Here is a 14828-nt window from a genome sequence, read left to right as displayed (position 1 = left end):
ATAAAGAAAAACTGTGGAATTATTCACTATACTATTCTTTCAACTTTTCTGAATGTTTAAAAGCTTTCATAATAAAAGAGTTAGGAAGAAAAGATCTGCAAGGTTAAAAACAATGTATTTAAGTTTTACATTAAACTGCATGGTAATATTTGCTTCACTTCATATGAAAATTATTAAGTAGAAGGAAAAGAGGTAATTAAGTTTAATCTGGTGTTTTGGTAGAGCCCATAATGCCATGATAAAACATGTCCTTTGTTAAGCCAGTCAAAGCACTCACTTACAGGGTCATAGGAGACTCAGTATAACTTCACAGCATTGCTTTCTCTGGGGATATTAACATGTTCTTTTTATACACGAACATTTTTAAAAGATTGTATCTTTAAGTAAAATCTACACGGAACATGGGGCTTGATCTCAAGATCGAGTGTCACATGCTCCACCAACCGAGCCAGCCAGTCACCCCTTACAGTAAGCTTTTAGGCAGAGCACTGCAATAGCAGTGGCTCCAGGGGCAGAGAAGCAATCCCACATGGACACTGGAGTACTAACTTAGTAAGTTTGCATCTAGAGACCCAGTCAGTTAGTAGCCAGTACAGATAAACCCTTTAGTTTCCCTGAGAGGAGTCTGAGGTATAAATGCAGGAACTGCTACTAGTAGCAGATGTCCTAATCTGGCCAAGCACTTACTCTGGCCGGGGATCCTGGCAAAGGAGTGACCAACATTCACTAACATTACCAGCCTAAGCCCAGCACTCTCTGGATATCTTTAGTGCATGACTAGTCATCTCCAAACAAACATTTAAATATTTTATGAATAGTCACAAGAAGCCAAAGGCCTTGTATTTACCAAAACACTTAGAATCTGTCTTGGTAAAAAAAAAAAAAAAAAAAAAAAAAAGGCACCTACTAATTGCTCCATTGTTTACATACCTTCCTGGTAGTTGTGTGCGCCATCTGGTAAGGCAAGGAAGGGCAAATACTTCCATTCTTCAGGTAAAGTGTGGCTGTCATGTCCATCTCCTGGAATCAGGGGCGGGTAAGAGAATTCAACCTAAAATAGTAAGGAATGTTAGCCCAAAGGGAACATTTTATCCTGATAGACAAAAATACATTTTTTTAAATTTTATTTTTATTTTTTATTTTTTTAAAGATTTTATTTATTTATTCATGACAGAGAGAGAGAGAGAGAGAGAGAAAGAGAGAGAGAGGGAGGGAGAAAAGCAGGCTCCGTGCAGGGAACCTGATGCGGGATTCGATCCCCAGTCTCCAGGATCACACCCTGGGCTGAAGGCGGCGCTAAACCAGTGGGCCACCGGGGCTGCCCCATTTTTTTTTTTAAAGATTAAAAAAAAAAAAGGTTTATTTATTTGAGAGAGAGGGAGAGAGAGAGCGAGCGCCCGAGAGAGTACACAAGTGGGGGGAGAGGCAAAGGAAGAAACTCTAAAGCAGACTCCCTGCTGAGTGTGGAGCAGGACACAGGGCTCTATCTCACAAACCATGGGATCATGACCTGAACCTATGTCTCAAGTCTGCAGCTTAACTGACTGAGCTACCGAGGTGCTGGGGCAAAAAAGAAAAATAATAATAATAAAATAAAAATAAAAAAAAAATTAAGGATTTATTTGAGAGAGAGAGAGAGAGAGAAAGAGAGAGCGTGCACACATGTCAGGGGGTGGGAGGCAGAAGGAGAGAGACAATCTCAAGCCAACTCCACACTTAACAGAGAGCCAATGCAGGGCTGGATCTCGGAACTCCGAGATCATGACAGGAGCCGAAATCAAGTCTGTTGCTCAACTGACTGAGCTACCCAGGCACCCCTCCCCCACCCAAATACTTTTAAATTCGGAATGAATGATGTAAGGATTAGCCACACTTACTGATACCATTTGGCATTATTAGCAAACCTACTATACAGAAGAGGGAAAAGATATAAGGAATAAAAAGGAGGAAAGATTCATATGTCTCTTCCCCTTCTGATTTAAAAGTTTTTAGATTTTAATGTGCATAAAAAGATGGGGGTAGTAGTGACAGTGACTGGACTGCAGATTTACATTTGGGAACTATCATCAAATAGATGGTAATTGAAGCAATGAAGCCCTGAGAAAAGCCAATATTCTACTAAATTGAGAAGAGGAGGCCCAACAAAGAAGCCTGAGAAGTTTGAGCCACGATCTAGGTTTGCCTCCCCATCAACTGGCTCCCTTGCTCACAATATTTGTAGCTTTGAGCTATGTTTTTGGTATGGCATTGGTAAGAGGACTTAATGGGCCAGCATTAATCAACTTTTCAAGTTACTTTTTTTTTTTTCCCAATACTGAGAACTGATTAGTGAAAGTTTAATGAAATTTCTCCAACACTACTGTGTTGTATAGAAATAACAAAGTTTTTAGTATAAACTTTTAGTTTCTGGTATTCCCCAAATTTATCAGCATTTTCTCTGTGTTTCTATTTTCTTTTTGTTATTTCAATGAGACTTTTGGAGAGGAAGGAAGAATTAAGTACATGGGACTTGTTATCATATTGACTTAGAAGTTTTAGGTGATTTAATTTTCTTTCAAAATACACTTATGTAGGAATTTATACTGCATTAGTAGTAATACACAGTTGCACCTGCACGTGGTTTTCAACCACATAGGTCCACACATAGGCAAATCTTCGTACAGTACAGTATTTTATTTTCACTTGTGTATTATTCTCTTAACATTTTTTTCTCTAGCTTACTTTAAGAATATGGTGTATAATACATATAGCATCCTAAATATGTATTATTCAACTGTTCATGGTATCAGTGAGGCTTCCAATTAACAGGCTATAAGTGGTTAAATTTTGAGGGAGTCAAAAGTTATACATGGCATCTCTAATCCCCACAATGTTGAAGGGTCAACTGTATACACTAATGTTGGAATATAGGACTAAGAATCACTTTTACAGACTATCTTTAATGTGGAAAGATATGATGGCTCATCTTCTCACACCTCAGTGGGATGAATCAAGATACCGCTTGAGTCATATGAGAATTATAAAAGGGCTTTAAAAGTGATTTTTTAAATAGCTGACCTAGTTCCATATTTAAAATCTTCAAAAATGCCAAAAAGGGACACCTGGGTGGCTCAGCAGTTGGGTGTCTGCCTTTGGCTCAGGGTGTGATCCTGGAGTCCCAGGATTGGGTCCTGCATTGGGCTTCCTGCATGGAGCCTGCTTCTCCCTCTGCCTATGTCTCTGCCTCTCTGTCTCTCATGAGTAAATAAAATCTTTTTAAAATTTTGAAAAATAAATAAAAATACAAAAAAGGACTATACACTAAGAAGATTCCCTCTCACCTTGGCTACCCACTCATCTTCCAGCCCCTACCTTCAAAACAACCAATGTTTTCAGTTTGAAAGGATTTTTAAAAGGTTTGGGTTATGGACAGAGTAAAACTTTTCTCTCAGTGGTCACTTAAGCTCAATTAACTGACGGCTGAACATAGATAATCTCAAATTACATTTCACATTTCTATTTCTCTGTATCTTTTTTTTTCTTGTCTCTGTATCTTTTCTATATGGAGGTTTCACATATTGTGTGGAGGAACTGTAGAATCTGACAAAGAGGTAATGGAGACATATTCAAAATTGGAAATCTAAATATTCATCAGAAGAGCAATTACATAAATTTTGCATCAGTTCTATACAGCTGTGAAAAAGAATGTTAGGTTTGCATATACAGATAAAGCAAGGCAGGTATGATATAAAGTGTCCCCTAGAGTCATCTGGCTGGCGCAGTCAGTAGAACATGTGACTCAATCTCAGGGTCCTGAGTTCAAGCTCCACAATGGGCATGGAGCAAAGGAGGGAGAGGAAGGGAGAGAGGGGAAAAGAAAAGAATCCTCTAGTCAGATTGCATTTATGTGGTCCTCAGAAACAAAAGGCTGAAAAAACAACAAAACAGTAACACAGTACCCTGGTGTGAACTCTGAGTACTTCAAAAGTACCCTTTGTTTGCCTTTTAATAAGGAAATATCCATCCATTACATTGTCAGAGAACCATACAATTAATAGAAGCCACCAAGCCAAACAGCACCAAATTACACACATCCGTAGTCCTCAGAGATCTGATGGCCTACGAGGTACACTTCCTAGAGATGCTGAGTCAGCTGCTCTGCCTCTGCTCCTTTCTAGGCACCTTGGGGATTCCACCTACCCTTCACTCAGAAGATGGGTGTTCTCTTTACAGTTAAAACATTTTAGGCACCAAAGTCAAGGTTTTATCATGTTTTTCTCTTTAAAGAAAACACTGGATGTAGAAGACATGTCTTCTTGAAGTTATGTTTGCTCTGCCAAATTTGTAAAGGAGTCAACACTACAAGAGAACTGGCACTCTACCCTTTTAGTTTCTTAAAAAGTTGACAAATGACTATACTTGTCAGCCATTTCTGAAACAGACTGTGCTTAACACTCCTCTACCTCGGCATGATACATTATTTTATAGTTTCATGACTGCAGGAAACGCCCAGAAAAATAAAGTGTATACTGTAAAGGTGCAATGGTACTACTGAGACCTACCAATTAAAACCAAGTTTTACTGTTTTTAAAATTAAATGGAAACCAACAAAACAAAAATTAAACAAGTTATCTTAGTTTAAAACATGTGCTTTTATATATTTAAGTGAATAAAAGCTGCCAGTTCTATTTTTTTCTAGAATTAAAGAACTATAAAATCTTTAAAGAAAAAAAGAAAGAAAGAAATTTTAGGGATGCCTGGGTGGCTCAGCGGTTGGGCGTCTGCCTTCGGCCCAGGACTTGATCCTGGAGACCCGGGATCAAGTCCCACACCAGGCTCCCTGCAGGGAGCCTGCTTATCCCTCTGCCTGTGTCTCTGCCTCTCTTTCTCTGTCTCTCATGAATAAAAATATAAAATCTTAAAAAGAAAAAACATGGAGTTGTTCCTTTGGCCACATACATGCAAATCTACAAGAAAGGTGATGTTGTAGACATGAGGAGATTGGGCACTGTTCAAAACAGAATGCCCCACAAATGTTACCATGGCAAAACTGAAGAGTCTACAGTGTTACCCAGCATGCTGTTGGCATTGTAAACAAACAAGGGCAAGATTCTGGCCAAGACAATTAATGTAAGTATTGAGCATTTTTTAAAGTAGGCTCCACACCTAGCATGGAGCCCAATACAAGGCTTGAACTCATGACTCTGACCCAGAGCCAAAAATTAAAAGTTAGATCCTTAACCAATGGAGTCACCCAGGCGCCCCTATGTACTGAGCATATTAAGTACCGAAAGAGCCTAGATAGCTTCCTGAAGCACGTGAAGGAAAATGATCAGAAAAAGATCGAAGCCAAAGAGAAAAGTACTTGGGATCTACTGAACTGCCAGCCTGCTCCACCCAGAGAAGCACACTTTGTGAGATCCAATGGAAAGGAGTCTGAGATGCTGAAACCCATTCCCTATGAATTCATGGCAGGATAAGTATTTAAAAAAAAAACAAACCCTCAAGACTGTAAACAAAACAGAAGAAAAATAGATGAGGTACTTGGATTGTGAACAAGAAAACAGATGATGTGTATTTTAAATACAGAATTTTTTTAGGGGTTCCTGGCTGGCTTAGAAGAGCACGTGACTCTTGATCTCAAGTTTGTGATTTTGAGCCTCATGTTGGGTGTAGAAATTACTTAAATAAATGAACTTAAAAAATATAGATATGGAGTCAATGAGTTTGATTTGTTTCAGAGAAATAAAGTGCTATTTATTTCCAGTAATATCAGATTAGTTTTGTAATGCTACTTTATGTAATGCTAGGTAAAGATAACTTCAAACATGTTTACTAATTATGAATTCTTAAAAACAGTTTGAAGGATCTTAAATGTATTGGACTTTCTAGGATCTTCTACGTTACACAAATCTAAAACTCCTATACTATTCTAGGTTCCAAGTAAAATAAACAGTTTAGTTGTATAGCACAAATGTGCTACATGGAAAAAACCCTAACTTTCATAAACTCAAATCAACCTGATAATTTAAAAAAAGAGCCACTTACATTTTTTTTTAAAAGATTTTATTTATTCATTCATGAGAGACACACAGAGTGGCAGAGAGAGAAGCAGGCTCCATGCAGGGAGCCTAAAGTGGGACTCCATCCCGGGACTCCAGGATCACCCCGAGCCGAAGGCAGATGTCCAACCACTGAACTACTCAGGCATCCCAGCCACTTAAATTTTAAAGTAAATTGTTATTTGTCCTATTTGTAATATTCCCAAACTGGGAACAACTCTCATGTACGTTAACAGGAGGTCAAGGATGGCATACAAATATCATACAGAAACTGATACAATAAGATGGAACAATTTCAGACATAACAGTGAAACAAGTCAGACAGGAGGGACACAAATCTATGATGACATAGGGTCAGAACAGTGGTAACCCTCAGGCAAGTAATACTCAGGTGGGGGCGCCTGCACAGATCTTCTGAAGTGCTGGAATTGTCTCTTGATCTGGATGGTGGTTACACCAATGTGCATGTATGTAAAAATCAATAAAGCTGCACCCCTAGATTGTACTTTACTGTTGATAAATTACCCCTTAAGAAAACAAAATACTTCTAAACTTCTATTTCCTTATCTATAAAAGAAAGTTAATAAAACCTTGGTATAATGAGAGGAATAAATGGGATAACACATCTAACACAGTATACAGCAAACATTCCATAAATGTCAGCTATTATTATTGCTAATAATACCTTCATAGAACTGCAATGATAAATTGCATGGTGACTAAGCCTTATATTGGTATAAGCTCTTATTAGCAGTTTAAATTGTTCACGAAGGCAGGAATTATACTTAGGGTCTACTATATGGAATTTAGAGTCTTTGCTACAACTTGTTTACAAAGAGTGGAGAAAATCACTATACTTCATGGAAATTTATGCTTTCAGCATATAAGTTCTATTAGCATCCAAGAGATGTCTGGGTTTTTGTACTGAACTGTAGCTTTTATGTCTCCAAAGATACCATGCTTATTTAACACATGAAGATAGGACATTAAAAAAAATGACTGAGCCATTGTTTCTCTGATCTATCATTTTTTTCTCAATTATAAACTTTTAAGGCTCAAAACTGAAAGACTACAAATGGAGAATTATTAAGTCCTAGCTCTGCACAAGTAGAAGTTTAAATGTAGAAAATCATATAACTAATAGTTTTTGAAACAGCCCTTTCAAAAGTATTGAAGGATCCAGAACTTTGTGATTTCTTACAAGGTGACTTAAAAAAACCTTTTAAAAAAAAAGATTTAATTTTTATGTAATCTCTACACCAACATGGGGCTCAAACTAACAACCCCAGGATCAACAGCTGCATGCTCTATGGACTGACCCAAGCCTAAAAAACACTTTTAAATTATTTAGATTTGAGTTGTTATTAGAAAGTATAAAATGCAAAGACCTTAAGTGTACAGAGTTCATTGGTTTTGATGATTTATACCACTAAAGGCAACCATTCCATCAAAACACAGAATTATCATCATCCAAGAAAGTTCCTCTGTTCAGACTGCTAACAACAAACACTAGTTTTGCCTGTTGAATTGAAGGGTATGTTTCTGAATGTAGGCTCTAATGACGGGTATTTAGCAAATGTTTGTTGATTTCATCTTCTAATAATGTTAAGTGAAGGGGAATCTTTGCAATCGTCTATTTATAAAACCCTTATTTTACAGATAAAGAAACTGAAGTCCATAAACATTAGGCAACTTGCCCCAGATTAAACATCTAATAACCATTACGGTCAAACTAAAACTTGGGTAGCTTGATTACCAGATATGCTTTGCTGTTATTCAAGGAGAGAGTGGTAAAAGAGAATCTGTCAGAGCTTAAAGTACAAAGGTATATTAGGAATACTATACAGAGTCCCTCTACAATGGAAGAGACAGGACAAGGATTTGCATCAAACATGGCAGAATGACAGAAACTGTTTTTTTTTTTGTGTGTGTGTGTTTTTAAGATATTTTAGAGAGAGAGAGAGAGCATGGGCAAGTGAGCGCGGGGAGAGGGGTGGAGGAAGAGGGGGAGAGTGTCTTAAGCCGACTTTGTGCTGAGCCTGGAGCCCAAGGCTGGCTCAATCATGATCTCAGCCAAAACTGAGTCAGTTGCTTAATGGACTGAGCCACCCGGGTGCCCCAAGATGGGTCATTTGGATGAGAAGATACAAATAGAACATTGTTTATCTGTAGGTTATTGAAAATATATACGAAGATGGTATCACAGCTTCAAAAACTGTTTTCTTAAAAAAAAATAAAAAACTTTTCTTGCAGGAAAAAAATTTCATCAGAAACTCCCTAACAAAAGATTTAAATCAATTTATCTTAATGGACTCTACCTTAGCAATGTTTTTTTTAATTTTTTTTATTTATTATTTATGATAGTCACACACACACACACAGAGAGAGAGAGAGAGAGAGAGAGAGGCAGAGACACAGGCAGAGGGAGAAGCAGGCTCCATACACCGGGAGCCTGATATGGGATTCGATCCCGGGTCTCCAGGATCGCGCCCTGGGCCAAAGGCAGGCGCCAAACCGCTGTGCCACCCAGGGATCCCAGCAATGTTTTATATATAATTTTATTTTTTAACACTTTAAACTCTTACATAGTAAAAAATATTGGAATTTCTGGTAGTGCACTATCCCTATCAAAGTCTAACAAATTACTAATATCACCCATGAAAGCCATGGGGGCAGGAACAGGTTTCATTAACAACCCTCCTGTCATTTCTTCGTATATAGGTAATACATATCGTGATGATGAGCATCAACTGAAGAAAATTTAAGTGCAGAAAGCTGTATTTGAAATCTAACCCAGATATGGTTTATCCAGAAGTCAGACTGTCAGACTTGACAATTACCTAGACCACTGTCAAGAACCAGAAATAAGCTAGAAGAGCATCTATCAGCCTAACCAGCTATCATAAAGCCCCTGATAATATTTCAAGAAGGCTTTAGGTCTTCTTTAAAACCTATGACTAAGTAATTTTATTTCATACACAGTTCTAATATATGTAGAAGATATGGTCTCCTAGTCTAAGAAAAAAAAAAAGTGGGACACCTGGGTGGCTCAGTGGTTGAGCATCTGCCTTCGGCTCAGGGCATGATCTTGGGCCCCCCAGATGGAGTCCCACACCGGGCTCCCTGCGGGGAGCCTGCCTCTCCCTCTGCCTATGTCTCTCCTTCTCTGTGTCTCTCATGAATAAATAAAAATCTTTAAAAAATAAAAAAAAAAATTAAAATAAAATAAACAAGTAAGAAAGCAAGGAGGAGAAGCTGAATACTGCAACGGCGTGTTTGGGTCAACACTGAGAGTGCCTGCTAATTGCTCTGTCATCTCCCTCTCTTATCAAAAGAGATCCCAGCTGAGGGATCCCCAGGTGGGATCCCCGGTTTAGTACCTGCCTTCAGCCCAGGGCATGATCCCGGGGTCCTGGGATGGAGTCCCACATCGGGCTCCCTGCGTGGAGCCTGCTTCTCCCTCTGCCTGTGTCTCTGCCTCTCTCTGTGTCTCTCATGAATAAACAAATAAAATCTTAAAAAAAAAAAAAAAAAAAAGCCCAGCTGAGTCATAAGGCATGTGTGAAAAACTCTATGTTAAAATAAACTGAGAATGCCACAGGACAAACGACATTTGTTATGAAGCCAGAGTCATCCAGACTAACTTAAATTTTGTTCAGCATGTTCTGCTTCAAAATCTGTTTTACCAAGATCTCCATGGGAAAAAAAAAAAGATGGTTTAACTCTGGAAAACAGTATGGAGGTTCCTCAAAAAGTTGAAAAACAGAGCCACCCTACAACCCAGCAATTGCACTACTAGGTATTTACCCCAAAGATTCAAACGTAGTGATCTGAAGGGGCACCTGCACTCCAATGTTTATAACAGTAATGTCCGCAATAGCTAAACTAAAGAGCGCAGGTGTCCACTGACAGATGAATAGATAAAGACGTGGTATACACACACACACACACACAATGGAATATTACTCAGCCATCAAAAAATGAAATCTTCCATTTACAATGGCGTGGATGGAATTAGATGATATTATGCTAAGCGAAATAAGTCAATCAGAGAAAGACAATAATCATATGATCTCACTCATATGTGGAATTTAAGAAACAAAACGGAGGATCATAGGGGAAGAGAGGAAAAAATAAGACTAATCCAGAGAGGGAGACAAACCATAAGAGACTCTCAATCATAGGAAACAAACTGAGGGTCTCTGGAAGGGAAGGGGGTGGAGGGATGGGGCAAATCGGTGACGGACATTAAGGAGGGCATGTGATGTAATAAGCACTGGGTGTTATATAAGACTGATAAATCACTGACCTCTACCTCTGAAACCAATAATACTTTTATGTTAATTAATTGAATTTAAATAAAATTTTAAGAAAAAAGACAGCTTAAAATTAAATCTCCATACTTAGATAAAAGGAGCAATGATTTTGCCACAAGGATGTTCTTCATAGCACTACACAAAATAGCAAAAAACTGGAGTACCACACCTAAAGTGTCTAAAAAGGAGAACAGGGATCCCTGGGTGGCGCAGCAGTTTAGCGCCTGCCTTTGGCCCAGGGCGCGATCCTGGAGACCCGGGATCGAATCCCACGTCGGGCTCCTGGTGCATGGAGCCTGCTTCTCCCTCTGCCTGTGTCTCTGCCTCTCTCTCTCACTGTGTGCCTATCATAAATAAAAAATAAATAAATAAATGAAATAAATAAATAAATAAATAAATAAATAAATAAAAAATAAAAAGGAGAACAATGAACTATTTCCACAAAATACTATTTAGCTATTTTAAAATGCCATAATTCAATATTTATTAATATGGAAAAATATCAATGGCACAGTTACATAAAAAGGCAAACCATAAAACTTGATATAATGTCTTTGGGAAAAATTACATATATTTGTAAAAAAAAAAAAAAAAGTAACTAGAAAACTGGAGTGGTAGTCATCAAGGCCTTAGAAACAGATTTCTTTAGGATACAGAATTTTAAGTGTTAGTTTTTTTCTTCTCTATATTTTTTTACTTTTTTACTAGTGAGTATATGTTATTTCTGATAAGACATGCATTTTTTAAAAACAACTGGAATGATTTAAATATTGCCCAAAATATCAATTTAAATAACATCCTCTAAAAATATTCTGGGAACAAACCAGGGTTTTAACCTGATGGTATCTAACCAAAGAACTTAATAGGGCCAGTCTTTCTCAAAATTAAGTACAGACTCCTCTTCCTGTCTTTATCCTCCTCTTGTACCCATTCCCAGTGAACCATAGCCCTTTTGCAGACTTCCCTTATCTAGCAAAATCCATGCTCCGTAAAGGATGTGAATCACGTAATACCATGAGGGAGAAGGTTACTCATGAAACATAGGCATTTTACTAGGGAATCAAAAACTTAAACTGAAAAAAAAAATCAGGCACTATTAGGCTCTTCCTAGTTACTGAGGGAAGGGGGGGGGAGTAATAAGAAAAAAGAATCTTCAACATATTTCCAAACTTCCATTACACAGGTTGACACCAAGCGTCAAGCAAGCCATCCTGCTTAGCTGTGATGCCAAGGCCTAAAAGAAAACTATTCTACTGGGATGCCTGGGTGGCTCAGCAGTTGAGCGTCTGTCTGCCTTTGGATCAGGGTATGATCCCGGGATCTGGGATCAAGTTCCACATCAGGCTCCCTGCATGGAGCCTGCTTCTCCCTCTGCTTGTGTCTCTGCTTCTCTCTCTGTGTCTCTCATTAATAAATAAATAAAATCTTTTTATTTTTTTATTTTATTTATTTTTAAAGATTTTATTTATTTATTCATAGAGAGAGAGAGGCAGAGACACAGGCAGAGGGAGAAGCAGGCATCATACAGAGAGCCTGACGTGGGACTCGATCCAGGGTCTCCAGGATCACGCCCTGGGCTGCAGGCGGCACTAAACTGTTGCGCCACTGGGGCTGCCCTAAATAAAAATTTTTTTTTTTTAATTTGTGATAGTCATACAGAGAGAGAGAGAGAGAGAGGCAGAGACACAGGCAGAGGGAGAAGCAGGCTCCATGCACCAGGAGCCTGATGTGGGATTCGATTCCGGGTCTCCAGGATCGCGCCCTGGGCCAAAGGCAGGTGCCAAACCACTGCACCACCCAGGGATCCCAATAAAATCTTTTTAAAAAGAAAACTATTCTACTGCTCTGTTAAGGTTCCAGCCTTGCGAAGTCAGAGATTTTCATCACTTCAGTATATAAAAAGCATGGCTAAAAATCAGAAAAAAACCCTCCACCAAACCATTCAAATTCAAGAAATGAAAAGTGTCAGTGGAGGGCTAAAAAATGCAATCTTGTTTCAGGACAGTTTCTCTGAGCAGTTAAAAAAAAGATCTTTAGATATTATTCTTCCCTAACCTCTAACTCCCCAAAACGTTGTTCTTTCTGTTCCAAAGGGATTCTATTCCAACAAGAATCACAAACAATACTCCAATGTTTCAGCATGGTCATCAAAGGATTCCAGTAATAGCAGGTGCCAAACTACAAGTCATCTGTTACCAAGACCTCAATGGGTCAGGTCTCGGCACTATCACCCTAACATAAACCAACCCTGTCCCTCATTTCCTCAATCCAGCCTTGAATCTGCAATGCAACATTCTGTTACTCATGGAGCTTTTCCCATGATCAGCCCACCCACAGCCAAGAGGAAATCTCATTTTCTTTTCACTGCTTCGTTGCCTTATTCACCTTGGAACTAATGTAAACAAGATTTCTAGTTTTTTCATAATTCTATTTTTTAAAGAAGTATAGCCTGGCAAAACCAGTTTATTCAAGAATTATAGGGATCCCTGGGTGGCGCAGCGGTTTGGCGCCTGCCTTTGGCCCGGGGCGCGATCCTGGAGACCCGGGATCGAATCCCATGTCGGGCTCCCGGTGCATGGAGCCTGCTTCTCCCTCTGCCTATGTCTCTGCTTCTCTCTCTCTCACTGTGTGCCTATCATAAATAAATAAAATTAAAAAAAAAAAAAAAAAAAAAAAAAAAAAAAAGAATTATAAACTGCCAGCTAACTATAAAACTATCAGAACATTAGTAGAAAAAAAATCAAGTAATAATTCCAATTTTTTAAAAAAGATTTTATTTATTTACTTATTCATGAGAGACAGAGAGCAGAGACATAGGCAGGGTGAGAAGCAGGCTCCCTGCAGGGAGTCTGATGCGGAATTCTATCCCTAGACCTGGGATCACACCCTGAGTAGAAGGCAGACACTCAACCGCTGAGCCACCCAGGCATCCTTCCAACTTTTTATGACATCACTTTGGAAAATAACGATTCCCTATTAATTTCAGCGTTTAAAAAAGTTTCAATCTGGGGCACCTCTGTAGCTCAGTCAGCTAAGCATCCAACTCTTAATTTTGGCTCAAGTCATGATCTAAGGGTAATGGGATCAAGCCCCACATTAGGCTCCACACTTGGTGTGGAGACGGTTTGAGATTCTCCCTCTCAGTCTTTCCCCTTCCTCTCAAAAAAAAAAAAAAAAAAAAAAAAAGTTCCAATCTATTTATGAAAGAACCAAACAGTTTGATATTCATTTGATTATCTTGCCAAAAATCATGCTAATCTGACAAATATAGTTACACATTTATTGCCATAAATAAGGAACAAAAGTCTGGAACACATAATCTATAACAAGCAAACTACTAGAGATAAGGTTGTCCATAAAATACATCACATCAAAGAGTTTTTGTACTCTTATAATTCCCTCCAGGTATTGCAGGTGAGTTTTTAAGGAAGAAGAGTCCTTTGCCAAATGCTAAATTAAAAAAAAAAAAAAACAGGAAAAGAGTTGTAATGGATAAATATTTCAAAACTATTGTAAATGTCATGGTAGTACTTTCACTTAAAATGATCTGAATGTCTGGTTTATCCATAAACCAGAATGATCATCACTAGAAACTAACCTGTTAAGCTACAGAAGAATTCACTCCCACAAATCTAGGTGAAAAAAATGATCAAGTGATAAAGTCAGATGTTCATTTTAATTTAAATAATTTTTCATTTAAGATACATTTGAAGACCTCAAAGGTAGAAGAAATGCAGGAAACAAGATGAATGGTCATATTCTATGTCTAGTTTGGGTATCTTCAACACAGCTGTATTAGAAGATCGCTTTAACCCTGTGGTCCACATGAAACTACCTGAGATTCCCTATTGAGCACCTTTATAACAGAAGAGTCTACAAAGATTTGGTACATCCTTCAATGTAAAGTTATCATGCTTATTACCCCAACAGACTGCTGAAAAGCATTATTTTTAAACAAAAGTTTTACTTCAGTCCACTTCAATCTAAAAATTACAAAATACGACCAAGTATGGGAATTTTCACTATGAATAATCTCAGGACATGGAAAGCAGTGATCAACAGACCACAGCATTTTGAATACTTAGAAGAGCAATTTAACAAAGCACTTTTTTTTAAAATTAATTTATTTGTGATAGTCACAGAGAGAGAGAGAGAGAGAGAGAGAAAGAGGCAGAGACATAGGCAGAGGGAGAAGCAGGCTCCATGCACCGGGAGCCCGATGTGGGATTCGATCTCGGGTCTCTAGGATCGTGCCCTGGGCCAAAGGCAGGCGCCAAACCGCTGCGCCACCCAGGGATCCCTAACAAAGCACTTTTAACACAGCCTAAAATAATCTGAAGTTAGAAACACAATTCAATGAGCCATGCACTTTGAATCCTTTACACCTGGAAGTAAAATCTTAAACTGTTGAATAAGGTGGCTGATTAATCCATCCTGGGGGAAATCTTATGTAATTACAGACTACGAAACA

General features: G+C 38.4%; 1 protein-coding gene across 6 annotated transcripts in view; it reads right to left on the bottom strand.

Annotated features, from left to right (window-relative positions):
- AVL9 (AVL9 cell migration associated) overlaps window positions 1-14828 on the bottom strand; it is an 80486-nt gene that overhangs the window by 59897 nt on the left and 5761 nt on the right. For all 6 annotated transcript variants that reach the window (XR_005983475.1, XR_005983472.1, XR_005983473.1 and 3 more), the window contains exon 2: window positions 931-1051. Coding sequence is in view for 1 of the 6 variants with exons in the window: in XM_041727777.1 (XP_041583711.1) it covers window positions 931-1051 (121 nt within the window). In the remaining 5 variants the exon portion in view is untranslated. The remainder of the gene's footprint in view (window positions 1-930; window positions 1052-14828) is intronic.

Source organism: Vulpes lagopus, chromosome 13 (assembly GCF_018345385.1).
Source record: "Vulpes lagopus strain Blue_001 chromosome 13, ASM1834538v1, whole genome shotgun sequence".
Taxonomy (NCBI): domain Eukaryota; kingdom Metazoa; phylum Chordata; class Mammalia; order Carnivora; family Canidae; genus Vulpes; species Vulpes lagopus.
This window is presented reverse-complemented; position numbering and strand designations above follow the sequence as displayed.